General features: G+C 38.4%; 1 protein-coding gene across 14 annotated transcripts in view; it reads left to right on the top strand.

The window, feature by feature from the left end:
* The window catches only part of ABI1 (abl interactor 1), a 131,479-nt gene that overhangs the window by 32,952 nt on the left and 73,797 nt on the right, over positions 1–24,730 (top strand). For all 14 annotated transcript variants that reach the window (XM_045464648.1, XM_045464644.1, XM_045464653.1 and 11 more), the window contains exon 2: positions 18,003–18,170. In XM_045464648.1, the coding sequence (XP_045320604.1) occupies positions 18,003–18,170 (168 nt within the window). The remainder of the gene's footprint in view (positions 1–18,002; positions 18,171–24,730) is intronic.

Raw genomic sequence — 24,730 nt, 5'->3', positions numbered from 1 at the left:
TTCAGTTGATTGAAGAAGAAAAATCTTTTTTTTTTTTTTTTTGGCAAAATAATAAATTTATTACATATGACTGGCAGATAGCTGTTGCTGATATATTATTCTCCCAATGTTCATGAAACATTTCAAAGTAAAATATAATTAAAAAAATTTTTTTAACGTTTATTTATTATTGAGAGACAGAGAGAGACAGAGCATGAGCATGGAGGGACAGAGAGAGGGGGAGACACAGAATCTGGAACAGGCTCCAGGCTCTGAACTATCAGCATAGAGCCCGACATGGGGCTCGAACTCACAAACCGTGAGATCATGACCTGAGCCAAAGTCGGATGCTTAACCGACTGAGTCACCCAGGCGCCCCTCAAAGTAAAAAATAATTTTATACACCACACAATCACAGGGGTCCTTGAGGATCTCCAAACATTTTTTGAACTAGTTGACTTTCAATTGCGAGACCTGGTCCCAGCCCTGGAGCTTCAGGAGGTTAAGTGTGCCACCCAAGGTGGCTGGAATTTTCCCAGCTATAAGGACAAGATTCTACTTCAGAGATGAAGGGAGGGGAGTTCCCAAAAGGGACCAATAAAACCCCTGAAGCAGAAACAAGAGGAGACAAGGGTAGAGGGGGACTGCGGTTGGATCAGAGGACCTCAGGGGTGAAGGTGAAGAGCCCTCTCCAGGACCAGCATTCCTGGGTGCTCACCTGTGTCATCCCCCCTGCCCCAACAGGGGAAGGACTGCCCTACCAACAGCAGTAGGTAGATCTGATGGTAGATCTAGTAGTTTGCGGAACCTGAAGAGGGGGCCCAGCAGGACCCTCAAATGGATTCTGGAGTATCCAGGATGTCAGGATATACATGCCCTTGGTTAATGAGAAGTCCTTGCCAATAGTCCCAGGTCCTGGAAGGCATCAGTCAGGTTGTTGCAAGGATAGCCCTTGACTAAGACCAGTGGGCCTGCACAACCACACTGGAGTTGGTCACATGAGCTCCATAGTGACCAGCCCAGAACTGCGTGTCCTGGCCCCAGTGTTCGAAGGACACAAAGTGGATGCCCATCTTGATGTTAGAGAACATGTGGGTGACCTGAAAGCAGACATTGTTGTTCCACTGCTGGATGGGAACAGGCATAGCAGAGAATTTATATAGGACAGTCTGGTTGGCATTTAGAAGTTGGACACGGAGTCAGTACATACAGCCACTGTCGTGTCAGGCTCCCCACCTGAAGGAAGACACGAAGCAGGTCTGTGAGGGAGTCCCAGGCACCGTTGACCTATTTACCTCCACCACCCAGCTGTTCCCACTGTGCTGTACCATCCATTTCCAGAGGCCTTCTGTTCTGAAGAAGAAAAATCTTGAGCTGAATTTACAGATGGTTTTACATCATATGCTGGTATCACCTGAAGATGGATATTTATGACACTGTAGCCACACTCAGGGGTGACCCAGAAGGGGAGTGGTGAAGGGAAATTCTCCTGATGAATGGAACTTTGAGCAATGCAATGGAACTTTTTGCTTGGAAAGAGATGGTTAGAGATGTAGATCCACTCTGACTCATGGCAGTAGCAGTTGTTGGGCTTATTCATTATGGACCTGGAAAGAACATAATTGGAAGTATGCGGAATAGGTATATAGATATGCTTCTCAGTGGATATCAGGTAAAATTTGTGTTCATTGTGAATGCCCATCAAAGAGTAACCTCAACAGAGAAGGATCTCTGTAATCAAGTGGACAAGGTGTAACCTCTGGATTCTAGTCTCTTTCCCCAGCCACCTTTATCCTTGCTCAGTGGGCTCATGAAAATGATGTCAGGGTGGCAGGCTGGAGGTTGTGTGTATGCTTAGCAATATGGACTTCCATTCACCAAGACCAACCTGGCTGCCACTGCTGCTGAATGACCAGCTTGCCAGTTGGAGAGAGCTGACACTGAATCCCTGAGATAGCACCACTCCTGGTATTTCTTATCACTTACTTTTGACCAGTCAACTCATTTTATAGCAGGTGAAATATGGCATTGGGCTCATGCTCATGGAATTATAATCTTACCATGTTCTCCACTACCTTGAAACAGCTGAATTGATACAACAGTGCAATGTTCTTTGAAAACTCACTTCACCAGCTGGTGGCAGTTCTTTGCAGTTCTGGGGGTAATGTTCTCTAAGATGTGGTTCCAGTCTCTGAATCAGCCACCAGTGTGTGGTTGTATTTCTTTGGTAGCCAGAGGTTCATAGTTAGAGAATCAAGAGGTTGACATAAAGTGAATGAAGTCCTCTCACTATTACCCCTAGCAAAATTTTTGCTTCCTTTCTCAGAACTCTCGGGTATACTAGTTTAGAGTTCTTATTCCCAAAGAGAGGAATGCTTTTACTGGGAAAAGCAGTATTGGTCCTGTTGAACTAGAAGTTGAACACCTGGCCACTTCAGCTTTTTCATGCCAGTGAATTGATAGGCAAAGCAAAAGATTACTGGATTGGTTAGGGTGATTGAGCCTGACTCCCAAGTGGAAATTGAGTTGCTGCTACACAGTGAGGGTGAAGAGGACTATGTGAGGAATGCAGTAGATCATCTGGAGTGCGTCTTAGTACTTCCATGACCTATGATAAAAGTTAACAGAATATGAAAGCAATTGAATACAGGCAGGGCTGTTAATGGCAATGGTTTGAGTCACCAGCCAAGGAGCAACAACCAGATGAGATGATTGCTGAGGATAAATGGAATATGTAGTAGACAGTAGAAGAAAATTATAAATGCCAGCTATGACCTCATGATCAGTTACAGAATGAAAACTCTAGTATTTATGAATATTTGTTCTATCTATACCTTAATATTTGTGTATATATAGTCGATTCTTTTTCTCCTCTCTCCCCGGTTCTCCTGTATTTAACTTAAGGTGTGTTAGCCTAAGTTAATACCAGGTTATACTTACTTAATGCGAAGTTAAATACCAAGTTAATACTAGGTTCTTAGTTAATGCTAAGTTAAATACTAGGTTAAGTGGTTAACCTAGTATTTGAGTATTTAAGTTATAAGATATCAAAGGGGAAGTACAACGAAGCCAGCTACCAAAGGAATCAACATTACTCAAAGAGAAAGTAGACTTTGTATTCTCTTTTAGGAAGATAGCATCTTTTTGATTGTATGCAGATGGTTGTATTATGTTAGACTGAAGCATGTTTTTGCTATTGTCTTTATTTAGGATTTAAATGCAGTGAAAGAGGTTGGTACACATACCATATTGATAGAGGGTACTGTGGTGGTTTGTGCTATGTCAATTTACTTAAGCTGGTTCTACAGTATGATTCCTTCCCTGTATGGTTGTGGGTTAGAATTGGCCAGAAGAGAATTTATGTAAACAGCATTCATTAACTTCTAAAGGTTTCTCTGGTTAGATGTATTAAGAGGCACAGAGGTGTTGGTGGGTTCCAGCTTGACCTTGGTCTCTTTTGTTCCGCATCTAGCTCTTTTTCCTGGTTACTGACAGTTTGGTCAACAGTGGCTTCAGGCCCCTCTCACCCGATATGAGACCTACAGAAGCATAGCTTCCCAGATCTCCCCAGGAGCATTTCTTTAGCAGTCCCATTTCTGCAGCTGGGTGTGGTTGGCTTCTCAAATTGATGACTCTGTGATCCTCCCACTTGCCTTGTGGACTATCTCAGCCTCCCCAACTATCCCTATAAATTGTATAACATAAAATTCTATAATTAATTTCTTTTTTTAAGTTTATTTATTTATCTTGAGAGAGAGAGAGAGAGAGAGAGAGAGAGAGAGAGAGCGCGCACACGTGCGTGAGGGCGCACAAGCAGGGGAGGGGAAAAGAGAGAATCCCAAGCCAGCTCCATCCTGAACAGCATGAACTTGTGAGATCTTGACCCAAGCTGAAATCAAGAGTTGTATGCGTACCCAACTGAGCCACCCAAGGCACCCCTGTAATTAATTTCTTATTCTCTAAGTCTTAGTGGCCCTGCTTCCCAGTTTGAATCCTGTCTTAATACACACTACTTGTTGGTAAGTATCTATCACTTTTATTGACTACATGGCATTCTAGTATATGAATTTTTTTTTTATCACTTGTCATTGGCCATTTAGATTATTTCTATTTTTTCTTTTTTCACTGTTATAAACAAAGGTGGTGTGGACATCCTTGAACATATGGTTTTTTTGTTTTGGCATTTGACCTTGTTTTAAATTTCTTTTATGTTTATTTTTGAGAGACAGAGCACGAGTGGGGGAAGGGCAGAGAGAGGGAGACAGGGGATCCAAAGTGGGCAGCAGAGACCTCAATGTGGGGCCTGAACCCATGAACTCTGAGATCATGACCTGAGCTGAAGTCAAATAGTTAACTGACTAAGCCACACAGGAGCCTCATTGGCACTTGACCTTTTATTTCTTTTGGGTAAATTTCTGGAAGTGAAGAATATATGCATTTTATTTATATTTTTATTTTATTTTATTTTATTTTTTTTAAATTTTTTCAACGTTTATTTATTTTTGGGACAGAGAGAGACAGAGCATGAACGGGGGAGGGGCAGAGAGAGAGAGAGACACAGAATCAGAAACAGCCTCCAGGCTCTGAGCCATCAGCCCAGAGCCTGATGCGGGGCTCGAACTCACGGACCGCGAGATCGTGACCTGGCCGAAGTCGGACGCTTAACCGACTGCGCCACCCAGGCGCCCCTATATTTTTATTTTATTTTTAAATTAGGCTTCACGCCCAGTGAGGAGCCCGACGTAGGGCTTGAATTCACAACCCCGAGATTAAGACCTGAGTTGAGATCAAGAGTCTTGAGTCACCTAGGCGCCCCAAGAATATATGCATTTTAGAGAAATGTTATACTTGTCTAATTGCACCCTCTAGCAGTGTGTGAAAGTACTTGCCCAGCCTACAGTCTTGATCATGATGGCTCTTTGAGTTTCTTTCTTTTTGTTTTTATTTAAATTTAAATTTTATTTAAATTCCAGTTAGCAGTTGGATGGGATTTTGCTTGGGATTCTCTCTCTCCTCTCTCTCTGCCCCTCCCCCATGCACCCTTGCTGTCTCTCTCTCAAAATTAATAAACATTGAAAACAATTCCAGAGGTTCCTGAGTGGCTCAGTCAGTTAAGCATTCGACTTTGGCTCAGGTCATGATCTCACGGTTTGTGAGTTAAAGCCTCGTGTTGGGCTCTTTGCTGACAGCTCGGGGCCTGGGGCCTGCTTCTGATTCTGTGTGTCTCTCTCTTCTCCTCCCCCACCTCCGCACTCTGTCTTTCTCTCAAAAATAAACATTAAAAAAAAAATCTGGTTGGTTAACGTACAATGTAATCTTAGTTTCAGGTGTACAATATAGTGATTCAGCACTTCCATACAACACCCGGTGCTCATCACAAATTCACTCCTTAATCTCCATCACCTATTTAACCCATCCCCCCCACTCACCTCCCCTCTCATTTCAGTTCTTTTAAGAAGAAAGAAGATCATGTGAGAAGATAATTAGTTAACATGGAAGGAGTTAGTGGAAGGAGGCTAGTGTCTCAGACTAAGTATGAAATATATTCTGTCAATAATACTTAAACTAATTACGTGTAACTAATTCTGTGTTTAAATGTAGTTGCTCTTTTAGGGGCGCCTGGGTGGCTCAGTCGGCTGTGTCCCAACTTCAGCTCAGGACATGATCTCATGGCTTGTGAGTTAAGCCCCATGTTGGGTTCTGTGCTGACAGCACAGAGCCTGGAGCCTGCTCGGATTCTGTGTGTGTATCTCTCTCTGTCCTTCCCTCGCTTGTGCTCTCTCTCTCGGTCTCTCAAAACTAAATAAATGTTAAAAAAAGTTTTTTTTAATGTAAAATGTAAAATGTAGTTGCTTTTTTGCAAGCTGGGTTTTTACAGGTTTTGCATTAAGTCTGTTTTTTAAAATACAAGTTTTGTAGTATATATAGGCATTAGTCTGGGATAAATGTCACTGACTTAGGCTGTAACTATGGCAAAACTTAAAATTTCAGAGTCTGAATATTTAGTTATTGGAAATGCCCTGGGGATATAAATTAACTTGTGAAGGTTTAAAAACAATCTTTTTTTTTTTTTTTCCTCTAAGTTTGTTTATTTTGAGAGAAGGAGAGAGAGATAGTGCACCAGTGCATATGGGAGAGAGGCAGAGAGAGAGGGAGGATAGAGAATCTTAAGCAGGTTCTATGCTCAATGGGGAGCCCCATGTGGGGCTCGATCTCATGAACTGTGAGATCATGACCTGAGCCAAAATCAGAAGTCAAACTCTCAAATGGTTAAGCCACCCAAGCGCCCCTAAAAATATATTCTATATTATTAGGGTTGAATTTTGAATTTTATATAGAGTATACTAGCTGTTGATTGTATTACCTCTTCTATTAAAGACGAGTGTGCCACAGCTTTCATTCCTTGACCATCAGAACTGTGTGATAGGCACAGAGACTTCCTCTAGATTTTGCTGGAAGCTCATAGGTCTGTTAGCAGTTGCTTCAGTGGGAGGTGGTAGGAGGATCTGTGCTAAGGCTTACAATAGCTAGATTTCAACCTGAATTGTTAGGCAAACAATTTGTTCTTTTTGCTGGATATTTGCCATAACCTGGTAGAGTTTGTTTTATTTAGTTTTCACTTTTGTTAGAATGGGAACTGTGTCGGAGAAAATTATATCCTTTCAACGCTAGCTGGGTATTGAATATATGCATAACTTAATCCCCATGACTCCATGCTTACGAGGTTTGTTTGTCAGTGGTGAACCAACATTTAGTCCATGTGCTCTTTTTCCCCCTCATCCTTTCCACGAAATGATTATAAAATTTACTGGAAAGTTTCTTAGGTCTCAAACCAATCAAACCTTAGGTTGGCCTTCAGCAAAATAGATGTTTTGTTTTGTGTACTTTATGATATATAAAACTCACGCCTTAAGTTTTTCCTATTAGTATTACCATACTTGTGTTTTTTTTTTTTTTTTTTTTGGAGGGCCCTTAGACCAAGAAGTGTTCCTTATATACTGTATTTGATCAATTCAAAGAAACTTCCTCCTCACCCCCACATTTTAACCTTTTCTGAAATTGGGATGCATTTTACAGTTAAAAAGCTGGTAGAGCAGTAGTCATTGTAGTTGTGTGAACTTGGTTGTTTTTGCTGGTGGTTTAACCAGTTTATTGAAACCTGTTAAATCGTTAAGGACCATTTGAGGAAAGAGTAGAGTCCTGGGTTTTGCCTTAAAAAAGTTTTGGCAGGGGCGCCTGGGTGGCGCAGTCGGTTAAGCGTCCGACTTCAGCCAGGTCACGATCTTGCGGTCTGTGAGTTCGAGCCCCGCGTCGGGCTCTGGGCTGATGGCTCAGAGCCTGGAACCTGTTTCCGATTCTGTGTCTCCCTCTCTCTCTGCCCCTCCCCCGTTCATGCTCTGTCTCTCTCTATCCCAAAAATAAATAAACGTTAAAAAAAAAAAAAAAAAAAAAAGTTTTGGCAGGGGGGCAACAGCTTCTGGTAGGATTAAGATAGCACTAGTATCAAAATTTGCAGAATTAGTATCAGCAGCTTGGAAGAAAATTCTGGAAATAATGGTAGAGCCTTATCTTAAAATATATTGTGTTACCCGCAGTGGGAAGTTCACAGCATCACCTATATAGTATTCTTGCCACTTTGCTTAATCAGAATATAGTTATAAGGAAATAATCAGACAAATCCAGTTTGTAGGACTTTCTTAAGACAACTGGTCTGGATTTTTTTGTTTTCAAGTTTGTTTGTTTGTTTATTTAGAGAGAGGGAGAGAGGGAATCCTGAGCAGGCTCTGCATTGTCAGCATGGAGCCGCATGCAGGGCTCAAACCTATGAACTGTGAGATCACGACTTGAGCCAAAGTCAAGAGTTGGATGCTTAACCTATTGAGCCACCCAGGCACTCCTGGATTTTTAAAATATCTATGTCTTTAACATGAAAAACGATCAGGGTCGAAGGGTTAAGGTTGTTTGAGTTTTAAGGAAACTAGACAGACATGACAATAGTTGTAAAATCTGGTTAGATCTTGGATCATACAAAAGATAAGAGGTTTTTTTTTTTGTTCTTGGGATTTGGATAACTTTGAACATGAATTTTCTAGCAGATTTTATTACTTTCTTTGTGATTAAGAGAGACCATCTAAATAAATCTGAAAAAGCATTTTCTATAAATATAAAATAATTCTTCTAAAGAAAGCACTCTGACACAATTCAATTGGCATTTTTTTTCTCAGTCATTAGATAAAAATGGTGCATCTAACACTATCTGGTTTGTTGGAATCATTGAAATAGAGTATTTTTTTATGTGTAGATTTAGGTTATTTTTTAATGGATTGTCATGAAATTGCTTCCATTAACTAATTGGGAAAAACCTTCTTTAAACCATTTAAAATATTCTGTGGGGAAAAATACAGACTTTGGAAAAGTTTCTGGGAGGTTTGGATTAGAAGAGAGTTAAAAGTTTTTAAAAGAAAAAAGAATAAGAGAAAAGTTATTAAAAGAAATGACGTGATTACATTTCTAGAAAGGGGGGAGAAAAGGTATAGACACAAAAGCAAGATGGCAGAAAACTTTTGATGCACATGAGACCTCCTCTGTTTGTTACCTAATAAGGTCGTTAAGCCACTTGCAGTTAGGGCAGAGAGAAATTACTGCTTTTCAGAGAAAGCGAATTATTTTCAAGTCCTCTTGGCAGACTTTCAGGAAGGTTTCAAAGTGAGAAAGGGAATGTTTTAATTCAAGTCATATTATTATTTTGAAATGTTATTTATAGCATTCTATAGCATATGTGCTTAGGTATATAGGCTCTGTTTTCCATATAAGATTTATTTTATTTAACATTTATTTATTATTATTATTTTTAATTTTTTTAACGTTTATTCATTTTTGAGAGATACAATGTAGGCGGGGGAGGGGCAGTGATAGAGGGAGACACAGAATCTGAAGCAGGCTCCAGACTCTGAGCTGTCAGCATAGAGCCTGACACGGGGCTTAAACTCACAAACTGTGAGATCATGACCTGAGCTGAAGTGGGACGCTTAACTGACTGAGCCACCTAGGCGCCCCCGTATAGTACATCTTTTAACGAAGTAGGGCCCTACCTCAGAATGGCACTTTTTTTTTTTTTTAATGTTTATTTATTTTGAGAGCATGAGCCAGGGGAGGGGCAGAGAGAGGGAGAGAGAGAATGAATCCCAAGCAGGCTCACCTCCCAGGACAGAGCCTGACATGGGGCTCGAACTCACAAACTGTGAGATAATGACCAGAGCCAAAATCAAGAGCCTGATGCTTACCTGACTGAGCCACCCAGGTGCCCCTAGAATGGTACTTAAAAAAAATTTTTTTTAAATGTTTATTTAATTTGAGAGAGAGAGAGAGAGGGAGAACAAACCAGCAGGAAAGGGGCAGAGAGAGAAGGTGAGAGAGAGAATCCCAAGCAGGTTCTGCACCATCATTGTAGAGCCCAATACAGGGCTCAAACCCACGAACCAGGAGATCATGACCTGAACCAAAGTTAAGAGATGCTTAACCAACTGAGTTGCCCAGGTGCCCCTAGAATGGCACTTTGAACGTTAGCTTACAGGTTTGTATTTGGAACTTAATTGTACAGCTAATATGTTACTGTGAAGAGTTGGAAGAAAATTATTAGTTTTACTAAAATTGTAAAATAAATATGTAATTAATAAATGAATGGTGCCTAGTGTGTTAAGTAAACAGATTTAAGGGCAGAGCTAGAACAAAATGACAGTATTGGTGTTTTGGTGCTTATTTCATATGATTAAACATGTCTATTTAATAGATACTTAATTTTTAAGATACTTTTTTAAAATTTTGTTTTTTTAACGTTTATTTTTGAGAGAGAGGGAGAGAGAGACAGAGCGCAAGCAGGGGAGGGGCAGAGAGAGGGGGAGACACAGAATTCGAAGCAGGCTCCAGGCTCTGAGCTGTTAGCACATAGCTTGACGTGGGGCTTGAACCCGTGAACTGTGAGATCATGACCTGAGCCTAAGTCAGACATCTGACTGAGCCACCTAGCCTCCCCAATTTTTAAGATTCTTTCTAAGAAAAGAGTTCTGAGTTCATTTAAAAAATAAGTAAACATTAATTTTTCATGTATTTCAGATATAAATTTTTGTGGGCATTATAAAACCATGTAAAATGTGAATTTATAAAACTAAATATGATACTGAAGTTGAAGGGCAGGTATATGGGGTTATCATATTGTTCTTTCTGCTTGTATGTATATTAACTATTACTCGGGAACAGTAGGAGGTATTCATAATTCACTGTACATGTTTTCCTCTGAATGCCTACAACTACTAAATGATGCTATCTCTTGTTTGATCATTTAGAAGAAATTGGATTTGAATTTGTTTTTTTCACAGGGCTCAATATGTTGATGCTCTGATTAAAATCAGCTTAATATTAGAGGATTTAAAACGAGGCAAGTAGGCAACAAACAGGCTACTGCCATAACCATGAAGCAGTTGCACATTTTTTTTTTTGAAAAGATGCTCAGGAAGAATAGGCCATGGAGAAATGTCCACAGTACATCATTTAACGAAAAAGCAGGACTGAAGGGTATAATGTCAGATTTTACATTCTTGCATACAAACACATACTGAGAGACTTGAAAAAAAATACACTAAAATGTTAACATGGTCTATTTGAATGATGGGACCATGATACAATTTTTCATTCATATTTTTCTTTTTTAGTATTTTTCTGATAAAAACAGGCAAAAATTCAAAAACTATATAGCATTTTTCATTTAGAGTGCATTTGTTTTAAGCATAGTCATGACAACGTTCTGTGCCTTTTAGGATTCAAGTATTTACTTGAGATAAAGAGAGGGAGAAAGATTTTTGTTGTGGTACTAGATGAAGGTTGAGAAAATGAGGGAGAGGAAATATGGTTAAAGGTAAACTTATGGATATGAGAGAGTTTGCTTATAGATGGTAATTTCCACTTTAGGGAGCGAAAAAAAGAAATTACTTTGCCTATGTGGTCACCTTGTGGGACTTACAGGTATAGATATCACTTGAAAATGTTCTTTGCTCCAACTAGCAGATCCTGACTCACTAAAGCTTGGTTTCCATAGGTAGACAAGGAAGGAAGAAGAGAGCTAGTTTTATGTATGGGCTGGTCATAAAATTCAGTTATCTAAGGAATTTCCTGTTTAGTTCTTAGCTACATTGTTTATCTTTAGTTTAGCTCTTTTAAGTAATTAACTTTTTCTTTTAAAGCTGAACATGTTTATTTCCATTTTAAGCAGACTTCATCAGTGGCATAAGACAGGGATGGCAAAATGGGTTTCATATCACATGTCAACTTCTAGAGTGATTAGTTAAGAGTTTTTAGATTTTGCAGAGAAGACAGCTATATATAATTAACAATGTCTGTTTTAGTTCCTTGGAGAAATTCTGGCTGTTTGTCTTTTAGTTTATAATCCATTTTGTTTTGATACTTGGAATGTACTAAAGCTGTTGGTAGTGATGCAGTTAAAGTATAATAAAAGAACAGCAGAGACCAGCTTATTGGATACTAAACTTACAAGCCTGAAATAAGCAACAACAGCAATTCTGGTGCAGATTTTGCTTTTAAATTCAGTGGTCTATAGAGGAAATTAACTGACTTGACCTGTGTCTTCAATGAAGTCGTGGCAACCCACATGTAGGTATTGAGCACTTTAAAGTGTGGCTAGTTGGAAAAAATGAATTTTTAAATTTCCCTTAATTTTAATTATTTTAAATTTAAAGATGGAAGCAGTATAAAATAGTTTCCATTAAACACAACTCTGTTGTTTTGATAGGGACTACATTTTACTTTTAACAGTTGCATTGGAACGTGCATGAGAGGTTTCTCTGTGTAGGCCTGGAAGAAACACCCATTTCTGTTACCATTGCATTGCAATATTTAGTTTTATGACCATGCAATTAGGGAAGCTGGGAAATGAAGTATAATTATGTGCTCTGGAGGAAGGGAGGATAGTGCAAAGCTAGTAGTCTCTCTGACTCTTGTGAAAGAAAAGTGTGCAATTTGTATACTGAAAACAAAACAAAAGGCAGATGAAACTCTAGAATTCAGTGGATAACTGAAAAGTATCATTCAAGATGAAATCTGCCTAGTTTTAAACATACTAAGAATTGAAAGTACTTCCTTAGATTCATAAAGGGCATATATCTTTATAAAGGTCAGTTGCCCCAAAAGCCAGTGCAATAGAGCAAAAAAAAAAGAAGATATACAGATTGGAAAGTAAGAAGTAAAATCACCTTTTGTGATTGTCTATGTACAGTAGCCTAAGAAATCTACAAAAAAGCAACCGCAGCAAATAAATGAAGTTAGCAGTGTTGCAGGATTACAATACAAGGTCAATATTAAAAAATCAATTGTCGGGGCGCCTGGGTGGCGCAGTCGGTTAAGCGTCCGACTTCAGCCAGGTCACGATCTCGCGGTCCGTGAGTTCGAGCCCCGCGTCAGGCTCTGGGCTGATGGCTCAGAGCCTGGAGCCTGTTTCCGATTCTGTGTCTCCCTCTCTCTCTGCCCCTCCCCCGTTCATGCTCTGTCTCTCTCTGTCCCAAAAATAAATAAACGTTGAAAAAAAAAAAAAATTAAAAAAAAAATCAATTGTATTTCCATAAGCTTGCAATGAATAATTGGCAATTGAAATGATAAAAACAGTATCATTCATGATAGCATCAAAAAGTATGAAATACATGGGGTGCCACTTTTTTTTTTTTTTTTTTTTAGAAGACCTATATAATAGGGGAGGGTTATTGTGTTTACAGCTGGAAGATGCAGTGTTGTTAAGATGGCAGTTTTCTCCAAGTTGATTTCTAGATTCAGTATAATCCCTGTCAAATTTTTAGTGGACTCTTTTGTGGAAATTGATAAAGTGATTCTAAAATTGACATGAAAGTGCAAAAGACTTAGAAATAACCAAAACATGGGGTGCCTGGGTGGCTCAGTCGGTTAAGCATCCGACTTCAGCTCAGGTCATGATCTCCCCGTTTGTGAGTTCTAGCCCCACGTCGGGCTCTGTGCTGATAGCTTGGAGCCTGGAGCCTGCTTTGGATTCTTTGTCTCCTTCTCTCTCTGCCCCTCTCATGCTCATGCTCTGTCTCTTCTGTCTCTCAATAATAAATAAATGTTAAAAAAATTTCCTAAAAAAAAGTATCCACAACAGTCTTGAAAAAGGAAAACAGATGTGGGGGGACTTTAGTACCTGTCTTCTAGAGTTATTAAAATTATAGTAATCAATACAGTATAGTACTAGATGAGGATCAACAGGTATTACAGTGGAACCCAAAAGAGAGCCCAGAAGTAGACCCACATATATGTAGTCAGTTGATTTTTGAGTAAATGCCAAAACAATTCATTGAAGAAAAGGGTGATCTTTTCAACAAATGATGCTGGAGCAATTGGGATATCTATATATAAGAAAATGATTTTGATTATTACCCTAATTTACACCTCATGCAGAAAGTTAATATGAAATAGACCATAGCTCTATCAAATATAAGGGCAAAAATTATAAAACTTCTTTCCTCCATTTCTGGAGGAAAATATGGGGAAAATCTCAGTGACCTTGGGGTTGGCAGAGATTTTTAAAAATAGGACATAAAAATCATGAAATATAAAAGAAAAAATTGGTAAATTAGGCTTCATCAAAAGAAAAACTTTTTTTTCTTTGAAAGACTATTAAAATAATGAAAAGGCAGGCTACGTGTCTAGAAGAAATATTTGTAAAATATATCTGATAAAAGACTTGTATTCAGTATATATATTTTGCCACGCACACACATATATCTATATACATATGCAACTCAGTAATAATAAAAAACCAGTTAAAAGTGGCAAAGATTTGAACACTTTATCAAAGAAATGGATAGTATACAAGTATTTGGTAAGATGCTCATCATCATGACTTAATAGGGAAGTTGAAATTAAAACCCCTAGTAAAATTAAAAAGACTGACCATACCAAATGTTGTCAAGGATGTGGAGAAACTAGAACTCACATATATTGCTGGTGGGAATACGAAATAGTACTGCTACTTTGGAAAATAGCTTAGCAGTTTCTCATAATGTTAAACAGAAACTTCATTTACTGTGGACTTAGCAGTTCTACTCTTAGGTATTGCCTCGGTATTACCCAGGAGGAATGAAAACATGTCCACAACAAAGACTTGGACTCAAATATTTATAGCAGTTTTAGTCATAGTACCCCCAAACTAGAAACAAACCATCATCAGCTGATGAATAAACACATCAGCTGATGAGTGAACACATCACGGTAAATCTGTACAATGGAATACTGCTTAGCAGTAACAAGGATGCATTTCAAGAAGCCACACACAAAAGACTATATATACTTTTGATTCCATTTATATGAAACTCTAGAACAGGCAAAAACTCTAGAACAGGCAAAAACTGTGTACACATTTGTCAAAACACACTGAAGTGTATACTTAAAAATTTTGAATTGTATGCATTTCATATTTTAATAAAGCTGATGCGTTCCTCCCCTCCTAGGATGGTCCCTAACATCCTCCCAAACTGGGCAATGACCTTTTTAAAAAAAATTTTTAGGGGCACCTGGCAGGCTCAATTTGTCCTTGAGGAACATGAGACTCTTGATCATGGGGTTGTGATTTCGAGCTCCATGTTAGACATAGAGATTACTTAAAAAATTTTAAAAATAAAAATTTTAATATTGTTACAAACTTATATTTAAGCATTTCATGTGTTTCATTCCATCGAAGTTATTATCTTCATTGATGTTTACATTGCATCATCCGTGGCCTGTGGCAGCTTATTCCACCTGATTCTTTTTTTTTTTTTCTCAATGTTTTTATTTATTTTTGAGACAGAGAGAGACAGAGCATGAGCAGGGGAGGGGCACAGAGAGAGGAAGACACAGAATCTGAAGCAGGCTCCAGGCTCTGAACTGTCAGCACAGAGCCTGATGCAGGGCTTGAATTTACGGACTGTGAGATCATGACCTGAGCTGAAGTCGGATGCTTAACTGACTGAGCCACCGAGGCACCCCTATTCCACCTGATTTTTGAGTCCTTTTGGCATGACCCTAGAGCCTTGGTGGCTTTCACATGCCTTGCAATACAAATAGTGCATCTTGTACATTTCATGTCCTAGACTTGTCGTTGGCTAAGAGTCTAGATTCCTTGCAGTGGGAAGTGGTATTAGAGATCATAATCTGAGTAGTAAGTAGTGTTCCATGGCTGTTAGACAGTTATTTTTAGGCCTTTTCTTATCCCCCCCCCCACCTTTATTTAGGTATAATTGACATATAAAATTGTAATATATTTAAAGTGTATATCATGATAGTTTGATGTACATATGCATTGAGGAGGATTCTTCATATCTAATGAACATATCTGTCACCTAACGTATTTGTCTGTGTGTGTGTGTGTGTGTGTGTGAACATGTAAGTTCTACTTTCTTAGCAAATTTCAGTCATATAATACAGTGTTACCAACTATAGTCACCATGTTTTACAATTAGACCATTTCTTTGGACAGAGGTAGGATATTGATATGTGATATGATATGATAAAATACAAATTCAGTTTGGACTGATGCTTTCAATTTAAATCCAGAACTTGTTTTTTTTTTTTTTTTAATTTTTTTCTTAAACCTTGTTCTTCTTACATCAAGAGTCTTGTGAACCATGCCAAAATCTCACTTCTCAATGACATAAACATGTAATGACTTGCTTCATCTCACACTACACAAATAACAGTCTCAGATTAATAATTCCCAAACTATCATCAGCAATAAAATGATTGAAAACAGTTTCAGGGTTTCTTTTCTCTTTCAGTTATTTTTGTCTTAAGGATAAATCACATTTTAAGAATGATTGGGGCACTTGGGTGGCTCAGTCAGTTAAGCGTGTGACTCTTGATTTGAGCTTAGGTCATGATCTCACAGTTTGTGAGTTAGTCTTTTACTATTACAGATAGTGCCAATATGAATAACTGTATAATATATTTTTGCCAGTGATTCTTTGAGATGGATTCCTGAAATGAGATTACTGGGGTAGAAAAAAGAAAATTGATACGTAATTTTGCTCTGTATCAGAATCTTTCTGCACAACTTTGCAGAGTACCTTGTCAGACCTTTGGATGTTCGACAGATGAGTAGGTGAGAAATAGTATATCACATTGGTTTGCATTTGCATTACTTTTTTTTTTTTTTTTTTTTTTTACATTTTTTTTTTTTTTCAACGTTTATTTATTTTTGGGACAGAGAGAGACAGAGCATGAACGGGGGAGGGGCAGAGAGAGAGGGAGACACAGAATCGGAAACAGGCTCCAGGCTCTGAGCCATCAGCCCAGAGCCCGACGCGGGGCTCGAACTCCCGGACCGCGAGATCGTGACCTGGCTGAAGTCGGACGCGTAACCGACTGCGCCACCCAGGCGCCCCTGCATTACTTTTTTATAGTGAATGCAGTTGAATGTCTTTTCAAATGCTTAAAAGTGGTTATATTGTCTTTTTGGTGAAGTGTTAGATTTGTTTTTTAAATTGATTCTTGGCCTTTTTATAATATTTAGAGTATATATTAATGATATTTATGCTTTGTTTGTGATCCAAGTTGCTGCCCCCACCTTGCTACAAAGAGTTTTATCATCACTTGTCTTTGAACTTAGCTCTGTGAACTTTGTCTCTGAACTTTTCTCACCACCAGACTCTGAGTTATGTACAGGAGTTTGGGAAGAACAGGTGGGTAAAGGATTGTGTTATAAGATTCACAGTGGTTTTTGTGGAGAGAAGAGACATGGTCATAATGGATAACAGGGAGGTTGGAATTCTGATGTTGGTTAATGGAGTTAGTTTGTATCATTGTTGGTAGGTGTTTGGATTTTTTGTTAACATTTGTTTTTTGTTTTTTTTTTCAATATATGAAATTTGTTGTCAAATTGGTTTCCATACATCACCCAGTGCTCATCCCAAAATGTTAACATTTGTTAGGTAGAGACCCTGGTTGGTGAGCTAAGGTTCAACAAAGGACTGCAAGGGAAAGTGAAATAGAGTAGTTTATTATTCACAAGTCCTGGGGGTACACAGTATGATGCCTCCAGGAGACACAGGGAGAAGTTCAGTGCAGGGTATATACAGCGAGTGAGCAGCAGGACTTGAGGCACATCCCTTTATTAGGGTCCTCGGCAGAATGCATTGGGGTTTCCAGGCTAAGTCTGGATTGGTTAATTAAAACCCAAAACAGCAGGATTTTGATAAGTTCCGAGGCGGTCTTATCGAAGGGCACAAAAGGGGAAGAAGTAGGAGACAGGAGAGATTGTTTATCCCAAGGTGGGTTTGGGGAATTATATCAGGAACTTAAATTTACTTTTGACCCTGAGGGCTGTTGTCTGGGGCATCCACTTGTGGAGGAGCTAGTGTCCATTCAAGGCCCCTGTAGGCCACTTTAGCCACACAAAATGGATGCTGAGGCAACAAGCATTATTCTAGTTTAGCCAAACTGTCAACAGTGAGTTGGGAGCTTGGGGCTGGCAGAAGGTTCTGAAGATGTAATGTGATAAATTGGTGGTTGAGGGGCTGTAATGTGTACCTCTGATGACAGTCACTTGGTGACTCCTTAAAAAATTTTTTTTTTAATGTTTATTTTTGAGAGTGTGTGCACGTGAGTGGGGTTGAGGGCAGAGAGAGGGAGACAGAGGATCCAAAGCGGGCTCCATGCTGACAGCAGCGAGCCCAAAGTGCGGCTCAAATTCGGACCCTGCCTTGAGCCGAAGTTGGATGCTTAACCGACTGTGCCACCCAGGTGCCTCAGTGGATTGGCTGCTCAGGAGACAGTGGGTCCCACCTGACAGGGATTTCTGCCATGGCCTTGCCAGTATTCTGCAACTATCATCAGACTGCTCTGATAAGTTTTTTGATTCAATAGAGCCTTTCTATTAAAAAATATAATTATAGCTCTCTTTTTCTATAGCATATATGTTTAATGAATATTAACCTTAAATAAGTATCAATTGTTTTTGTTCTTATTTTCAGGCTGCAGATAAGAGAAAAGCTTTAGAAGAGACCAAAGCCTACACAACCCAATCCCTAGCTAGTGTTGCTTATCAAATAAATGCATTGGCCAACAATGTACTCCAGTTGCTGGATATCCAAGCCTCTCAGCTTCGGAGAATGGAGTCTTCCATCAATCATATCTCACAGGTAAGAACTTATAAAAGGCTTTAAATTCACATTTAATCAGCTGGCAGAATAGAAGCTGCATAGTCAAAGAAGTAGATAGCCTGGAAATACGAATTCCTTACTTATCTTACTAACTGTAGTTATTATCACTTCTGGCTTCAGCTTTGAATTCAGTAAACCCACTTTTTTTTCGTGATAACATATACATAATATAAAATTTACCATTTTGACCATTTTTTAGTGTAGAGTTCAGTGGCATTAAGTATATTCACATTGTTGTGTGACCATTGCCAGTTAACCTACTGTAAAAGCCTTTTTTTTTTTGAAGTAAAATAAATTGTACATAATTAAAGCATACAATTTTATGAATTTTCGTGTACATATTACCCAAGAGACCATCAACACATTCAAGGTAATAAACACCTCCCACCCCCTTTTTTTCATACTTCTTTGTTATCCCACCTTTCTGTCCCCTGTCCTCAGGCTTTCTGTCACTGTGGATTAGTTTACATTTTCTAGAATTTTATATAAATGCAATTATATGATACATACTGTTTTTTTGTCTGGAGTCGTTCAGCATAATTATTTTGAGATTCATCCATGCTGTATGTAAAAATAATTCACTTCTTTTTTATTGCTGGGTACTGCTTCATTGTTTCACATTTTGTTTATCCATTCACATGTTGATTAACATCTGGATTGTTTTTGGGTTTGCCTATTACAAGTAAAACTTTTGTGAACATTTGTGTACAAGTCTTTATATGGACATATATTTTTATTTCTTTTGAGTAAATTAAATATGTCTTGAGTGGAATGGATAGGTAACATGGTAGTAGATGTTTAACTTTATAACCAAATTTATACCTGAATTGTTTCCAAAATTATTATACCATTTCATCTTTCTACCAACACTGTAGGTGAGTTTCAGTAGTTGCCTCATATCCTCACCAGCACTTGCTATGGTCAGTCTTTTTAGTTTTAGTTATTCTCATAGGTGTTTTAGCCATTCTAATACTGAGGTTTTAGTTTCCATTTCCCTAGTGATTATTAATGATGTTAAACATCTCTTTGTGTGGTTTCTGTAGACTTTAGTATTTTAAGCCTTGTTCATCTTTGGTCACATTTATTCCAAAGTGTATCATATTTTTATGCTATTGTAGGTGGTATTATTTTTATACTCTTAGCTTGATCATTTTTTTGCTCGTATGTACAGAAGTACATTTGACATTTGTATATTTACTTTGTATCCTTGTTAAAGTCACTTAATAGTTACAGTAGCGATTGTATAGATCCGTTATAGTTTCTTTACAGAAGATTATGTTATCTGTAAATACAGTTTTAGTTTTAGGTCTTCCCTTTAATTTCTCCTCTCCTCTCCTCCCCTCCCTTCCCCTCCCCTCCCCCCCTACTTTTTTTTTTTTTTTTACCTTACTGCTCTAGTTTGAAGCTTCAAGAAAATGTTGGATAGGAGTAGTGAAAGTGGACACTGTTGTCTTGTTTTTATCTTAGTGGAAATCATTCATTTTTTTACTTTTATGATTATAGTCTGTAGCTATTTCAGAAATATGCTTTATGAGATTGAAGAAGTTGCCTTCTAAAGGCAGTTTGCTGAGAGTTCTTATTAGGAGTGGATGATGGATTTTGTCAAATGCTTTTTCTGTGTTTGTTGAAATGATCTTTTTTTTTTTTTTTGAATGTTAAACTGGCCTGGCTTTCCCGAGATAAACTTCACTTGACCATGCTATATTCTCCATTACATAGATTGTTAGACTTCATTTACTAAAGTTTTAAGAACTTTTGCTTCCATACTCTTGAGAGTTATTGGTCCGTAGTTTTCTTGTAATGTCTTTGTCTAGTTTTGGTGTCAGTATGGTAGTCTTACAAATATATTGGACAGTGTTCCCTCCTCTTCACTTTTATGGAAAAGTGTATATAGGATTGATACTTGCTCTCTTTTAAATGTTTGGTAGAATTTATCAGTGAAGCCATTGGGCCTGGAGTTTTTCTTGGCAGGGAGCTTGTAACTATATATTTAATACCTTAAAAAAAATTAAAATAAAAAAAGTTTAATGTTTATTTTTGAGAGACAGAGAGCACAAGTCGGGGAGGGGCAGAAGGAGAGGGAGACACAGAATCTGAAGCAGGCTCCAGGCTCTGAGCTGTCAGCACAGAGCCTGACATGGGGCTCCAACTCACAAACTGCAAGATCATGACTTGAGCTGAAGTCAGACGCTTAACTGACTGAGCCACCCAGGCGCCCCTATTTAATATCTTTAGTAGATACAGGGCTGTTCTCTTTATCTGTTTCTTCTTCTTGAGTAAGCTTTGTCTTTTTCCAGGAATTTGGCCATTTCACCTAAGTTGTCATTCGTTTGCATAAAGGTGTTAACAACATTCCCTTATCCTTTTAATATTTGTAGACCCTGTAGTGATGTCACATGTCTCATTCTTGATATTCTTAATTGGTTTCTTTTCTCTTTTTAAACTGATGTCACATGTCTCATTCTTGATATTCTTAATTGGTTTCTTTTCTCTTTTTAAACTGATTAGTATGGCTAGTTTATCAATTTTATTGATCTTCTAAAGTCCTCAGCATTTGGTTTCATTAATTTTCTGTACTGTTCTGGTTTCTGTTGTGTTTTTATTTTGTACTTGATTTTTTCTTCTCCTTTTCTATTCCTTGGAATTAATTTACTCTTATTTTATGCTTTTTAAAAGTAAAAGCTGAGGTTATTGAGAGCCTTTTGTCTTTTCTAATAGAGGTGTATAAGTTTCCCTCGAAATAGAGTGTTATCTGTATCTCATAAATGTAGATGCGTTGTGCCGTCATCATTTTCATTCAGTTCAAAATAATTTACAAGTCTTGTTTTTTGTTTCTTTCTGGCCCATGGCTATTTGGAAATATTTCAAGATTTTCAAAGGAACTTTCTGCTCTTGACTTCTAATTTAATTCTACAGTAGTAAGAAAATATGATATGAATCTTTTCACATATATTAAGAATTGTTTCATAATCCAGAATATAGTCTCTCTTGGTAAATGTTTTATGTGCACTTGAGAAGAATATATATTTTGTTGTAGTTGGATGGAATGTTCTGTAAATCTCCTCAAGTTAGATTGGTTGATAATATTGTTCAATTCTTTATCCATAACTGACTTTTTGTCCACTTGTTTTATTGTTGAGGAAGGTAGTTGTAACCTCTGACTCTAATTTTTTGAGTATTCTATTTTTCTTTGAATTTTTACCATTTTTAAATGTATTTTGCAGCTATGTTGTTAACATAATAAGGTAAATGCTTAGGTTTGTAATGTGCTTTTGATGAACTTACATTATGAAAAGTTCTTTTTTTTTTGGTCATTGATAAACCTAGGTTTGACTAGGCAAATGCAGTGTGTACAGGCACTGGGGAGATGGAGTGAGTTCCTGCAGTAGAGGTGCTAGCTGGATCAGTGCTCTGAGTTCTCACACTGTCTATTCTCAGGCTCCCTTAACATCTTCAATTATTGAGAATCCAAAAGGCTTTGGTTTATATGGGCAGATCTTCTGTATTTATCCTATCAAAAATTAAAATTGATAAATATTCAAGTATTTACCAACTTATTTAACAATAAAGTAAATCCATTACATGTTAATACAAATAACGTTTTAATGAAAAGCAACTTATCCAAAACAAAAACAATTTGTGAGAAGAGTGGCATTGTTTTTAAATTTCTGCAAATCCTTTTATTTACTTATTAAAAAATTTAAAAAATGTTTATTTATTTTTGGGAGGGAGAAAGAGACCGCATGAACCGGGGAGGGGCAGAGAGAGGGAAGTACAGAATCTGAAGCAGGCTCCAGTCTCTGAGCTGTCAGCACAGAGCCCGATGTGGGGCTTGAATCCATGAACCGCGAGATCACGACTGAGCCAAGGTCAGACTTTTAACCAACTGAGCCACCCAGGTGCCTCTCTGCAAATCCTTTTAATGTTTTTTTTTTTTTTTCTTAAGAGGGAGAGAGAGAGAGAGAATCCTGTGAGGGGCAGAGAGAGAGAGAGAGAGAGAGGGAGAAGCGGGGCTCACATTCACCAGAAGCAGGGCTTGTGCTCACCGATGTGGGAGTCGAAATCACAAACCGTGAGATCATGACTTGAGCTGAAGTCAGATGCTTAACTGACTGAGTCTCCAGACACCCTCATGTTTTGTTTAATAAATAATAACCGGATACTCCTGTCTGTTTTTACATTTAATCTGTTGTGATTAATTGTTTTGGTTAAGTATATGAAGAAAGTCTGGCTTCCTTCAGATACATAGTTAGAAAAGGTAGGAGGTTGGGGACACTGGGAGTCTTTGGACCATAGTTGGAGAACCATTGCATTATGGGGTCATTACAGTTTAGTTTATGTATTCTCAGTATCCATATACTGGTCATCTGCTTCTGTTTAAAAAATATCTCCCAAATGTGTAATATAACTCCACCTATAGTTTTTCCTGGCTCTTTGTTGTACAAATCTTGGTTCATCCTTATTGACTTTGGTGATGTTTTTGGTGAATTTATCCATAATATTGTAGGATTTCTCCTAATCCCTAATGTCTTGTTGGTGTTTATTTTCAGTTTCTTTAACCAGTTTGCAATGAGTTTTAAGATTAAGCAGCTTCTTTTCTTTGGGGTGGATTGTGTTCCCCTGGAATTCTTATGTATGAAGTCCTAATTTCTAGTACCTTTGAATGTGACTGTATTTGGAGATAGGATCTTTAAAGAGGTAATTAAGTTAGAATGGGATCACTAGGTGGGCCCTAATCTGCTATGATGGGCATCCTTACAAGAGGAGAAGATTAGGACACAGACACACACAGAAGAAAGACCATGTGAAGACACAGAAGAGGGCCTTTTACCAGCCTTTTTTTTTTTTTTTCAACGTTTATTTATTTTTGGGACAGAGAGAGACACAGCATGAATGGGGGAAGGGCAGAGAGAGAGGGAGACACAGAATCGGAAACAGGCTCCAGGCTCTGAGCCATCAGCCCAGAGCCCGACGCGGGGCTCGAACTCACGGACCGCGAGATCGTGACCTGGCTGAAGTCGGACGCTTAACCGACTGCGCCACCCAGGCGCCCCTTACCAGCCTTTTTATAAGCCAGAAATAAAGTCTCTGAAAACCCTGCAGACATGTTGATCTTGGGCTCCTAACCTGCAGAATCGAGAGAATTAATTTCTGTTGTTTAAACCTTCCAGTCTGTAGTCCTTTCCGGTGGTAGCCTGTTGTGACGTTCTTGGCTAGGAATGCTGTAGGCTGTTACCAGGCTTGTATTTACTCATAGCAAGCCTCATAGAGGTTCCCCAACTGCCACTGGGGCCATTGTTTTGGCTGGACCAGCTTTCATGGTCCTTTTTTTTTTTTTTTAAGTATTTTTTAATGTTTATTTATTTTTGAGAAAGAGAGAGATGGTGTGAGTGGCGGAGGGGCAGAGACAGAGGGAGACACAGAATCGGAAGCAAGCTCCAGGCTCCAAGCTGTCAGCAAAGAGCCTGATGCGGGGCTCGAACTCACGAGCTGTGAGATCATGACCTGGGCCGAAGTTAGATGCTTAACCAACTGAGCCACCCAGGCTCCCCAGCTTTCATGGTTCTTAATGATTCAGAACCACCTCCTAAAACCAGTAGGGAACCTTGAAGAACAAGATTTATTACTTATAGGCCTTGAAGAATAAATGGCACTCCCCAGGGCCATGTGAGGACCAAACATCAAGGTTGCAGGTAGAGAGAGAGGGAGGGAACATGAGCCTGAGGTGTGGGGTCCGGGGGTGGGGTGTACTAGGATTTTGTGGATTGTCTTTACTAGTGAATTTAAAATGTAAGAGCAGGAATTAGGGTGCAGAAGGAAAAAGTGGAGTCACTCAAGCAGTCAGGTACCTAGGTTACCCAAACTTTTTGGAAGGAGAACTTCATGGATAGGAGTAGCCTGGTTTCTTATCTAGTTGTTTTGCTAGTAGTATGTAATATTACTAGCTAGTAATTGGAGATGGATGTGTTTGGAATGGATGTCTCACCAATCAAAAGCTTAATCTACACTTAACACGGTATGTAGTTCAAGCAAACTAGTCTAGCACTGGTTGTCATCTTCAGCACTATCACTTCTATACTTTTTGTTGGCTATTATGGATTATAAACTGTTCATCAGAATCTGAACTAATAGGCGGAAAGATATAATGCAGATTGTTGAGTGTCATTTAAAATGAGAAATCATGAAAATAAAAAAAATAAAAAATAAATGAAAAAGCATATGTTGAGTTAGTTCCCAGTGGCTGGGAGCATTCAGTAGCACTCATTTGATTGGCTGATTTACTGTGAGAAAAATATATTAACTGCCCTATTTAGTATTCTAATTGATTTATATATGCATCTGGTATTTCTAAGATGGGATGGAGTACCATATGGTACTAGGCTGAGTTATGGTCCCTGAAAGTATCCAAGTCTTAATTCCTGGAAATGTATTATTTTATATGACAGAAGGACTTTGAGGATATAAATTAAAGATATTGAGGTGGGGAGATTATCCTGGACTATCCATGTATGCTGTAAATGTAATTACAGTGGTCCTTA

Source organism: Leopardus geoffroyi, chromosome B4, assembly GCF_018350155.1.
Source record: "Leopardus geoffroyi isolate Oge1 chromosome B4, O.geoffroyi_Oge1_pat1.0, whole genome shotgun sequence".
Classification (NCBI taxonomy): Eukaryota; Metazoa; Chordata; class Mammalia; order Carnivora; family Felidae; genus Leopardus; species Leopardus geoffroyi.
Note: the sequence above shows the minus strand (reverse complement) of the source record. Positions and strands in the feature narration are given on the sequence as shown.